Raw genomic sequence first — 11,259 nt, 5'->3', positions numbered from 1 at the left:
AGCTGGCGGCGCGCGCGTTGAGCTTGGCGTAGAGCACGTCGTCCAGGTCCCATGCCAGCAGGCGCCGCAGCAGGACTAGCGACTCGTCGAAGTACTCGGCGATCATGACGAGCGAGAAAACCTCCTCCACCTGGCGGATGAGGCCCGCCAGGTAGGCGGCATCGTCGCGCGGGCTGCGCTCATTGTCGCCGCCCAGGTCGTAGGCCAGCGTGTTGTGTGCGAACATGGCGAAGTGCTCGCCGGCGCGGTAGTAGGCCTCGGGCGTGCGCAGGAAGGCCTCGAGCGAGGCGTTGGGCACACGCCGGAAGGCCGGGCAGTATTGGTTGTAGTAACTGAAGAGCGACTCGAACATGGCGGCCGGTTCGCGAAGGATGGTGACATAGACGGTGCCAGGCGGCATGAGGCGCTCCAGCTCCGCACGGTCGAAGCGCAGGTGGCTGGCCAGCACGTGCGGCGGCCGCGTGGCCGGGTGCACGAAGTGCGCCGAGAAGTTGCGCGGGTAGCAGAACTGGTGCTCGCAGCTCGGGTGCGGCAGGGCCACCGTCAGGTTGTGGCGCTCGGCGAAGCGGAACAGGATGTTCTGCACCGTCGTGCCTGCAGTCTTGTGAGTCTTCAGGAAGGCCACAGTCATGTGCTTGGGGCGCGGCGGCGAGTTCCGCAGAGGAGGGCAGCTCAGGGGGAACAGCTTGGGGTACCTGCCAGGCCCAGGGGGTGTGCAGAGAGGAGGGTGTGAGGGGGCTGCCGCTTGACCCTTGGCCTTACCCAAGGACTGTGGGATGCCCCATGGCGCAGCCTGCCTAGTCTGCACTCATGGAAAGGTCGAGGGCAGTGCTGGGTAACCTCTAAGATGCCCCCTATGATACCTGCTAGCCTCCTGGTATTCACGCCCTTGAGTATTCCCCTCGCCTGTGTTAGGCTGGACTTATCAGTGCATCTAAAGAGAAGAGGGCAGAAATGATGGGATGCCACTTCTTAAATTTCATCATAGAAAGTGACTGGCTGGTATCTTTGTGTCTTTCACTCAATACGGGATGACAGATGCTGGGGGAAGCAAGCTGCCATATAGTGGGCAGCCCTATAGGGAGCTACCACTAAGTGGGAAAAGCCCACAAGGACCTAAGGCCCTCAGTCCATCAGCCCGCTTCAAGACCTGAAGCCTGTCAAAATCACGTGAGTGAGCTTGGAAGCTGCTCACTTCCAATCAAGCCTTCAGATGAGACTGCATCACCAGCAAACACCTTGGTTGCAACTCCATGAAAGACCTTGGTCCAGAAGTTCCCAGTAAGCTGCACCTGGCTTCGTGACCCACAATAACAGATGTTTGTGTTTCCAGCTGCTAAGCTTTAAGATAATTTGTTTATGCAGAAATAAATAAAGGACAAAGACCCCTGGAGATCTTTGAGGAATCCCACTTTGTATATGTAGAAACTGAGGGCCAAAAGGAGAACGATCACTTACACAAAGTCTAGAGACAACTCACATGGTTACTAAATCCTTTTGTTCTTTCTCATTTTTACTTTTTAACTGGCTCCTCACTTTGTAGATGGTTGGCACTGGGCTCTGCAGCAACCATTGTTATGTTTTTCTTATGGCCTCTAAAGCCTCATTCATTCAGTCATCAAATATTTTTTGGGTCTCCACTATGTGCCAGGTTATGCTAGGCTCAAGAAATACAGTAATATACAAAACAATAATCATAGCCCTCGTGAAGCTTTCATTTCTGTTGCTTCATTCTTAAAATATGGGTGTTTGGGATTTCAAACCAGCAAATTATCTGGCAAGGGGGGGCTGGGCCCATTCACATCATTCTCAGGAGCAGACAGTGTAGAAAATGGGGACATCAAGTCCCCAAAGAGGTGCAGGGATTTGTTGGGCTCACACAGTGAGTCAGAATAGGGTCGGGGTTCCCATGAATCACATGGTATCCTGTATGAGGGTGACTGGCTGCGTCACACACATCATGTCTCACTTTATTTTATTTGTTTATTTATTTTTTGAGACGGAGTCTGGCTCTGTCGCCCGGGCTGGAGTACAGTGGCCGGATCTCAGCTCGCTGCAAGCTCCGCCTCCCGGGTTTACGCCATTCTCCTGCCTCAGCCTCCCGAGTAGCTGGGACTGCAGGCGCCTGCCAACTCACCCAGCTAATTTTTTTTTTTTTTTTTTTTTAGTAGAGACGGGGTTTCACCGTGTTAGCCAGGATGGTCTCGATCTCCTGACCTCGTGATCCACCCGTCTCGGCCTCCCAAAGTGCTGGGATTACAGGCTTGAGCCACCGCGCCCGGCCCCATGTCTCACTTAATAGATGCGAAAACTGGGGCTCAGAGAAGTGAGGGGACTTGGCCTTGCCCAGCACTAGGGAAGTCGTGCGAAGTTGTTTCCACTGCGGAGATGCTTAGCTGCATGCTGTGGGAAGGAGTTGAGCTGGATTCGGATCTCAGCTAACTGATTCTGTAACTTTGAGCAAGTCACTCAACCCTTTCATTGAAGAGCAGTCCCTGTCCAGGGAGGCTGTGTGGCCCTAAAGGGAAAGCACGTTCAGAATAGAGGGAAAGAGCCAAGCCTAGCAGGACTCTTCTGGCAGGTGGAAGAACTGGGAGGGGAGCTCTGGCCCCCTGGGGCCCCGCCCCCTCGCCGAGGCCACGCCCCCTTACCAGCTGAGCTGCGCCCCCTGGTGGATGAGAAGGCTTACGGTGCTGCACCCTAGCACCAGCAGCAGGATTTTCCGTCGGCTCATCATCTTGGTGGCCTGCTGCAGGCGCTGGAGGATGGGTGGCATGGCAGAGTACCCACCCCTGGACCAGCCAGGGTCTCGCTATCCAGGACTCCCTCCACAGGCACTCATGGGGGATCCTGTGGCTCTGGTAGCAGGGCCAGTGTTCCCGAGAAGCCTGGCAGAAGAAGGCAGATGGGTTTGCAGTGGGCAGAGGAGATGGGCTCTGGGCCCCAGCAGGTCTGATGCAAGAGCTCCAAGAGGTGGGGTGAGCAGAGAGGCCAGGGCAGATCAGATTCCTACCTCCTGCTACCAAGACCCTATCTCCTCACTGCTCCAGATAACCTAGTCTTGGGTGGAATTACATGGTCTGGGGTGTAGCCAGCCCTTCAGGCCGTAGCCACTCCCACCCCTCAGCCCTGTCTCTGTCTCTCTGCCTCCTCCTAACTCGTCTTTGTCTCATGGTCATTTGTACATGTCTCCCCAGTGGAGTGGCTTCAGCGCCAGGGCTTAGCTCAGAACAAAGAGGTCTCAACTCAAAGTTTCCTCTCCTCCAGGACTCCTTGCACAATTGCTGTAGCCCAGGGTTTGTCCTGACTCCCCAGAGAAGCCGAGCTTCTCAGAAACACTGATCAGGCCTTCACCTCCTTGGATCGATATGGCTTTGAGTCGATACTGCAGGCTTACTCTATGTACTATATTATTACATACTTATTCCCATTTAGTCCTCACCACAGCCCTGACATACATATTATTCCCACTGTACAGATAAGGAAACTGAGGCTCTGAGAGATGGTGGTATCACTTGTCCATAGCTACACAGCTGGTAACAGTAGAAATGAGATTCATACCTGCTGTTTCTGGCTCCGAAGTCCATGCTCTTAGGCACTGTATATGCTATTTCTGTAGAGAACTGATTTCCCCAACCTTGCCCTAGACTCTGGCAATTCTGCATGCTTCTGAGTCCTGAGTGCTCCTAGCTGGGCTCCTGACCTGAGGGCCCAAGACTGAGAAATTCATGAGGGAAAGGAAAGTCTTGAAATTCTGGAGCCCTATATGGATTCCACCCCCAGACACCTGAAACCCAGGCAGCCCCATCAGCTGACTCTGCAGGGAAAAGTGCCTGACCAAAGCAATGGGATGGCAGCCTGGGCGGGGGTGTGGGTCGGGTAAGAGGTGGCTCCTGCTTGTTGCCCTACTGAGGATCTCCAGGAGAAGGTGAGCTTCCATCCCAGGTAAGCCCAGGAGTGAGAGAAGGGAGGAGGGCTTGGTCTCGCACAAGTCTCCTTTCCCCACAGGAATGCCTTGGCTTAAGGGCAGCCCAATCCTGGGCAACTTCTGTGGAAAGTCCGCTTCAGCAGTGATGCCTGTCCCCAAGCTAGGGTGGGGCCTTAGTCTCCAGGTTCAAGTTCAGCTTCAGCCCTCACACATATCCTTCTCCATGGGGGAGGGGGAGCCTGGAACTTGATGGGCATGTGCATGTGGAACTAGGACACCTGGGTCCCAGGAGAGGTGAGGTAATGTGAAAACCCTTTTGATCATCACCTTTTCCAGGAGCCCTGGGCTTGGCTTCCAGTCTCTCTTCTTGACCCCACTGCCTTAATCCTGGATTACATTTAAACCTGTTTGGGTGGAAAGATGTCCTGCTTATGCCTCCCCTTCTCTCTAGGCCTTATCGCTGCTTCCCTCCACCTGCCTGCAGACGGACTTAATCCGGCCAGAGCCAAGGGTGAAGGGTCCAGTCACAGAGGGCAACCAAGGGCACAGCAGAGGAAGTCTAAGGCCTTCCCTGTTTCTTCAAGGATTGCTGGGGCAGAGAAGGGCTGGCCTGGCCTGGCTGGGGTTGCTTGCAGGAGGAAGTGAGAGCCCTTGGCCCTCTAAGGATACACCTTTTCCCTCTGTCATTCCTGCTGCTTAGAGAACTTGGTGATTAGACAGAAGTGTCCCAAGAGGGGAAGGGGTGAGTCTACATCCACTTTTGCTAAACTTGCAGAAACCACCCTATTTCTCAGAGGATTCAGAGTCAGCCAAGGAAGTCAAGCCTAGCTATGGGGGCCTTTCCCAGGGCAGAGCTTCAACTAGCTTCACAGAGAGAGTGACAGGGGCCTGGTATCCCCCTCCCACTCCCAGGCCTTTCCCCACTTTCCCACATGGCTGAGCTCTGGGGAGCTAGCCAGGCCCCTGTCTGAGGCCTGCTTAGGGGTAGGGAACAGGGCATCCTCAGTGCAGGAATTCCCTGGACACCAGCCCCTGAAGGTGGGCACCAGCACCTGTATGGCCACTGTCAGTGACAGGGTTCATCACCTCCCGATACAGCCTGGTCCATTTCTGAGCAACTTACAGCTGTTCAGGTTCTTTCCGGGACAGCCTGGATTACCCTGCCAGTGGTAGCACCCGCTTTGGCCTGCCCCTTCCACCTCCCATTCTGCACTCTTGGTAGTGCTGCCCTCCTAGAGCACACAGAACATTTTTCTCCATGACAGACCTTCAGGTATTTGGAAGCAGTAACCCTGTCTCCTCTGGGCAGGCACTCGGCCAGGCTAAACATTCCAGGTCCTGAGAGAGGGTGCTGCTCGGACATTGTGGGAGGCGTGCCTTGCCTTGGCAATTTGACTCCAAGATGCCTGTTTTGGAGATGGGGCCAAGGCAGTGCCTGTCAGGGAGGGGTCATTGGGCTGGGTTTACATCTGATTTTCTGGCTGGTATGGGGTGCATGGTGGTGCTGCTGGAGCCGAGCTTTAGAGCAGTGGCCCTGGCTCCTGCCTTCAGATGCTTCACACGACTCCCCATTCTGCCTGGTGTCTTCTTCGTGGAGAGAGTTCTCCCAGCTATCCCAGGCAGGTCAGGACGCCCAGGCTCATCAGAATGTCAGTGCTAATTTTAGTCAGAACAGTCTACCTCACGCTGCTGCCCAGTCTTGCAAATTGCTTGCTTTTCTCTAGGGAACCAAAGAAATAGTAGAGCCTACCAGAGCTTTGAAAATGGGCCTGGGTACCCACCCTCCTAAAGGAGCCCTTTCTCCTCTGTCTCCTCTGAGCTCCAGAGCTGAAACTGATGCACTCAGAGGAAGGGGTGCCCTGGACTGGACTACTTGGCCCTGACTGCTGGATGGCCCGGAGACTCCATCCTGTCCTGACTTGAAGGATGGGACAGCCCAGTGTTGAGGGATCCTGACCCAGGGTGCTCTAGAGGAAGCTGCAAATTACTGAAGGGTAATTTCAGGGGGTCTGCAGAGTACTGGCCCAGGAGAGCAAATCTTTCCACCTCCCTCTTTTTCCTCCTCCCCCACCCCCCAGCCTGCACCAGGTCTGCCCCTGGCCCCCCAGCCTCCTCTCTCTCTCATCCACCCCCGCATCATCCCTGCCTCGGAATTCCCTCCATCCTCCTGTCTCCATTAGTGCCCACCCGCACCATACCTCCCGCTCCCTCAATTTCATCCCAGCATCCCCCAGGGATCCTGCCAGTGGGATCTGGTCACCATAGGGGATAGGCCAGATTGGCCCGCTCACCCTATCTTCTCCCACTTTCCAGGGGTAGAGCGCCCCCCTCCTCATGCTTTCCAGGCACTAGGCCCCCAAGATACTCTCTCGCCCGCCTCTCGGCCCCCATCCCGGTCTGGTCCACTCCCACTCCCCCAACCCCAGGCCGGCCACTGCAGTACTCACGCCGCGCGCCTGGGCTCTGCCTTTTGCCCGGGCTGGGGGCGACCGCCGCTATCTCTGGACCCTTGTCTTGAAATCTGCACGGGGTCCGAGGGTGCCCAGGGCCCTGCGCGCCAAGTGCCGGTGGCTTGCCTCTCAGCGCCTGGATGGGATCAGGTGGCGGCGTCCGCTAGGCTCGCTCCTCCCGGCTCTGCCCGCCCCCCGCCCCCCATCGCACACCGGAGGAAGGCGAGGGGCGGGGCCAGGCCGCGAGCAAGTAGGGGAGAAGGGAGGGGAAAGAAAGCGGGAAGGGGGGTGGTCCCCCGGCTTGCCCGCTGGCTGTCGTGAACAGTCTCTGGGTGGCATCTTCAGATGCAGTTGTCTTACTCTGGCAACCTTGCAGAGTTGGACACTAATGTGGCCAGCTACCTTCTCTCACTCAGACAGGGAAACTGAGGCCAGGAAGGTGTCTGGATACTCCTGCATTGCTGGGTATTCCGGGGCACCACCGGTCATACTTGGGCTCCTGGGTGAGCGAGACACAGGTACACTTGCATGTACCCACATCCTCTCTATCCTCCTCCAGCAGAGAAGCAGTGCTCCAGCCTTGTCTGGTCCCATCTGTGCCCACACACCCACTTCCCTTCCAGCGTGTCCCCCATACCTTCTGATGTAGCTTCTGGCTGCTCACCCATTCTTCCTCGCTAGGACTCCAGACCCACTCACTCCTGATCAGAGCTATAGTGAGGCTGGGACCCCTGCCTAGGCACCTGCCATCAGGCATCAAAGAACCCAAGTTCAATCCTGGTTTGCTCTTAAATCCCAAAGTCAAGAGGCAACTCCCTGAGCCCTATTGCTTCCAGCTCTAAAATGGGAAGCTGTTCTGAGGTAGCAGAGATAATACACACGAAGGATCCATGTGAACTTCTTAGTCCTCAGTTCCTATCACCTGGGAGCTGGGCAGCAGCACCTCTCAAAGCCATGCCAGACACTGAGAGCCCCACATTGAGTTCTGTGGCTGACCTGCCCACCTGCTTTCTATTTTGCTCTGGGCCTGGTAAAGCAAGGATCCTGGAGCTGGGTAGTCATCCAAAGGTGGGACTGGAGGGGGCTGGATACGCCCTTCTAGGTCCACATAGGAAATAGGTAGTATTGTATGAGGGTCCTTGTTACGGTTAAGGAGGAGGAAATAGGGACTCTGAGAGTCAGAAGGACTGCTGGTGGCCCCAGTTCGGCCCCTTGGGCATGTCACCTTCTCTGCCCCTCAATCCTCCACTGTGTCGGGGGCGGAGGAGGATCTTGATACCTTGCCTGTTTCCCAGAGCTGTCATAAAATGAGGCTCCACCATCAGCCTTTAGTTTATCCTGCCTCAGAGACCCCGCCCCCTTCCCTAGCAGGTACACATCGCTTGAGGCCTTCAGCCTCAGACGACCTGCCCTGGGCTCTCCAGTTACAGGGAGCAGAAGAGCCTTCCTTCGGGCTAGAAAGGTTCTGCCTGAGTGGGCTGACAAGCTGGAGGGAAGGGCACCATTGTTCTGTCTTCCTTACTGTCCTTTCCAGGTTTGGCTTCCCCTCTGGGAGTGGCAGCAGGAGCCTGCCATAGTGATATTGATGCAAAGGGGAAAGGTCAAGGTTTGGGGAGGAAGAAGAGGACTTCCCACCCAGTGCTAGGATGTGAGCCAACCTTTCTCAACCCAGTCCTTTTCCCTGTCTCTCCTAAACCTCACCTTCCCCAGACCTGGTGCCCCATTCTTTTTTTCCCTGTTCCCAGCTTCTTCTCCACAGGGGACAGTTGGCAAAATGGAGCTGGAGAAAAGATCTGAAGGGGATGTTTGGGGGAAAATGAGACCATTTCACTGAAGTCTCCCCATTCCCGTACTCCAATACACATGAAAACACATACAGTGAGCCTGGCTGTTAGTGAGAGGGCAGAGCTAGTGGCAGAGGTGGGGAGAGAAACTGAATTGATGGTGTGGGACAGCGAGAGGTGGATGCTAGGCAGGCAAGAATCCCTACCAGTATCTGCCTCTGCCCCAAAGACCACGGGGAGTTGGGGTGGGGAGTGGGAGGCAAGGTGGGCCCCCAGTTCAGGTGCGGCTGAGGGAAAAGGGGCCTGAGTTTATTTTTGAGACTAAAAGACACAAATATTGTCACCAGAAACATTGTTCGTTTTTCCCAGTAATCATTTATTGGGCGCCTCTTGAACGGCAGGTGATGCGAGACTGAAAAAGATCAAGTCCCTGCTCACATTTTTGGGATGCAGGTAGGAAGAAAGGGCAAGAAAGACTTAACAAACGGTGGAGATTCGAATGTATTATGGGAACTCCAAGAAAGGAAAGGAAAGCGGGAGAAAGCTTAGTGGAGAAGACGACATTTGAGCCGGCCTGGAAGGTGGAAAAGGGGGCTTTAGTATCGCCCTTCCCCCAGGTCGGCAGCTGGAGCTCAGCCCGGGCGGGCCCGCTCCTCTCCCGGCTCGGATCCCCTTTCAGCCCATTCATCCGGGCCTGGGCCGGGGGTGGGCGGGCAGACAATCAGACACTGTTTTATCCCGGGCATTGGCTCCAGCCTCCCGCTTGGCGCCCGCAACGCGGAGCCGCCGGGGAAATGAGTCTCTCGGGACTCCCTGGGAGCTTAAGCGTCCGAGGATCTGAACGGGGAGCCTGGCGGGAAGGCTTGAGAGCCTGTGCTCCCGCAGGTGAGGCGCAGAAAACACTCCCTCCGGGCAGGGCCAGCCCTCCCCGCAGCCCCGCCCTCCGGCCCGCCGCCGGCCTTCTGGGCCGTAGCCGGGAGCAGGGCCCGCAGAGACCGAGACCTGCGCACTACAACTCCCAGGAGGCCTAGCGACCAGACGGCCGAGGGGCCACTGGAGAAAGGGGCGTCTGCGGCGAATCCCGTCGCCCAGCGCACCGCAGCGGTTGGGCCTCGGTGCGCGTCGCCTCCCAACGAGAGAGGACGTGGCGTACGGCGCCGCCGGAAGTTCCGGAAAGTGGGCCCGGAGGCCGGCCCGAGTTTCCGGGTTGGTCGCGCGCCTTCCTGCGGCTAAGATGGCGACCGAGCATCCCGAGCCTCCCAAAGCGGAATTGCAGCTGCCGCCGCCGCCACCTCCAGGCCACTATGGCGCCTGGGCTGCCCAGGAGCTTCAGGCCAAGTTGGCAGAGATCGGAGCTCCGATCCAGGGTGAGGAATACAGGAAGTCGAGGGGACTTTACGGGCCTGTGGAGAAGCGGAGCCTGGTTACCCGGGAGACCCGGGCGCGAGGGGCGGAGGCGGGCCGCTGGGGTCTGACCTGGCTGGGCTTGCCTGCTCCATTGATCGTGTACTTTGCCTCGCAGGTAATCGCGAGGAGCTGGTGGAGCGGCTGCAGACCTACACCCGCCAGGTAGGTGTTGGCGGCGGGACGTCAGGATAGGCCGAGCTTCTCCAGGAGACCTTATATACCCCATCACGGCTCGGTCTTCATTCTTTCTTTATCTCGGCACAGCAAGGCGGAGGCTTGCTCTTTTTGGCTTGTTCTTGCCTTTGCCAGCTTAGTTGTAATTTCTTGTATCCATCTTGGTCCTCCTCAGTGCCCAGCCGGAGCGCTGGCAGACAGGCACTGGATACGTTTTGTTGAATGAATTGGGAGAGAACATCGATTAGTGAAACAGCTAGTTTTGGACTGACCTAGAGTCCTTTCTCTTTTGCAGACTGGCATCGTGCTGAATCGGCCGGTTTTGAGAGGGGAAGATGGGGACAAAGCCGCTCCACCTCCCATGTCAGCACAGGTAGGGAGGTTCTTCCATTTTTTAAGATTCCATCTGCTGATCCTTTTGTAGCTCATGAGCATGATGATTCGGTGTTCGCGTGCATGTGTGAGATGTCACACCCTTGCACATTACTCGCCTGACCTGAGTGGGGAATAAAAAGATTCCATCTGTTCAGGGTAGCCCTTCCTCTCACTTGCAGTGTACTTGGGATGCAACTGACTGATTGGGCAGGGAGCTACTGCCATGACAGAATTGTGAGCTCTTCAGTTCTCTCTTTGATGCTGATACTTGCCTCCTTTTCCACTGTCTGCTTCTCCAAATTCTACCTGTCATTCAAGATTCAGCTTGTGGCCAGGTGCAGTGGCACATGCCTGTGATCCCACCACTTTGGGATGCTTAGATGGGAGGATCTCTTGAAGCCAGGGTTCAAGACTAGCCTGGGCAACACAGTGAGACTCTTGTTACTACAAAAAATTTTTAAAAATTAGCTGGGTACGGCGGCACATGCCTATAAAGTCCCAGCTACTCTCTAAGCTGAGGCTCAAGGATTGCTTGAACCCTGAGGTTCAAGGCTGCAATGAGCTCTGGTTGCGCCACTGTACTCCATGTACTCCATCCTGGGTGACAGAATGAGACTTTACCTCTCTGAAAAAAAAAAAAAAGGTGTGTGGGGGGGTGATGGGGCAGGGGCTGGGAGAGTGTCAGGAAAAATAGCAAATGCATGCCAGAATTAATACCTAGGCAGTGGGTTGATAGGTGCAGCAAACCACTATGGCACGCATTTACCAGTGTAACAAACCTGCACATCCTGCACATGTGCCCCAGAACTTACAATAAAATAAAATTAAATAAAAAAATAGGGGAAAAAAAAGAGGCAGGGCATGGTGGCTCATGTCTGTAATCTCAGCACTTTGGGAGGCCAAGGCGGGTGGATCGCCTGTGGTCAGGAGTTTGAAACCAGCCTGGCCAACATGGTGAAACTGTCTCTACTAAAAATACAAAAATTAGCTGGGCGTGGTGGCACATGTCTGTAATCACAGCTACTTGGGAGGCTGAGGCAGGAGAATCTCTTGAACCTAGGAGGCGGAGGTTGCAGTGAGCTGAGATCAGGCCACTGCACTCCAGCCTGGGCGATACAGCAAGACTGTCTCAAAAAAAAAA

General features: G+C 55.7%; 2 protein-coding genes across 2 annotated transcripts in view; one reads left to right on the top strand and one right to left on the bottom strand.

Annotated features, from left to right (window-relative positions):
* The window catches only part of GAL3ST3 (galactose-3-O-sulfotransferase 3), a 7,501-nt gene extending 1,091 nt beyond the window's left edge, over window positions 1-6,410 (bottom strand). The window contains exons 1-3 of the mRNA XM_011942765.1: window positions 6,376-6,410; window positions 2,652-2,888; window positions 1-695 (exon numbers count right to left, since the gene is read on the bottom strand). Of these exons, the coding sequence (XP_011798155.1) occupies window positions 1-695; window positions 2,652-2,776 (820 nt within the window). The 5' untranslated portion in view covers window positions 2,777-2,888; window positions 6,376-6,410. The remainder of the gene's footprint in view (window positions 696-2,651; window positions 2,889-6,375) is intronic.
* A 1,432-nt stretch (window positions 6,411-7,842) lies between these two features.
* The window catches only part of SF3B2 (splicing factor 3b, subunit 2, 145kDa), an 18,754-nt gene continuing 15,337 nt past the window's right edge, over window positions 7,843-11,259 (top strand). The window contains exons 1-5 of the mRNA XM_011942452.1: window positions 7,843-8,026; window positions 8,532-8,615; window positions 9,048-9,529; window positions 9,685-9,731; window positions 10,039-10,116. Of these exons, the coding sequence (XP_011797842.1) occupies window positions 9,397-9,529; window positions 9,685-9,731; window positions 10,039-10,116 (258 nt within the window). The 5' untranslated portion in view covers window positions 7,843-8,026; window positions 8,532-8,615; window positions 9,048-9,396. The remainder of the gene's footprint in view (window positions 8,027-8,531; window positions 8,616-9,047; window positions 9,530-9,684; window positions 9,732-10,038; window positions 10,117-11,259) is intronic.

Source organism: Colobus angolensis, unplaced genomic scaffold, assembly GCF_000951035.1.
Source record: "Colobus angolensis palliatus isolate OR3802 unplaced genomic scaffold, Cang.pa_1.0 Scaffold21, whole genome shotgun sequence".
Lineage (NCBI taxonomy): Eukaryota > Metazoa > Chordata > Mammalia > Primates > Cercopithecidae > Colobus > Colobus angolensis.
This window is presented reverse-complemented; position numbering and strand designations above follow the sequence as displayed.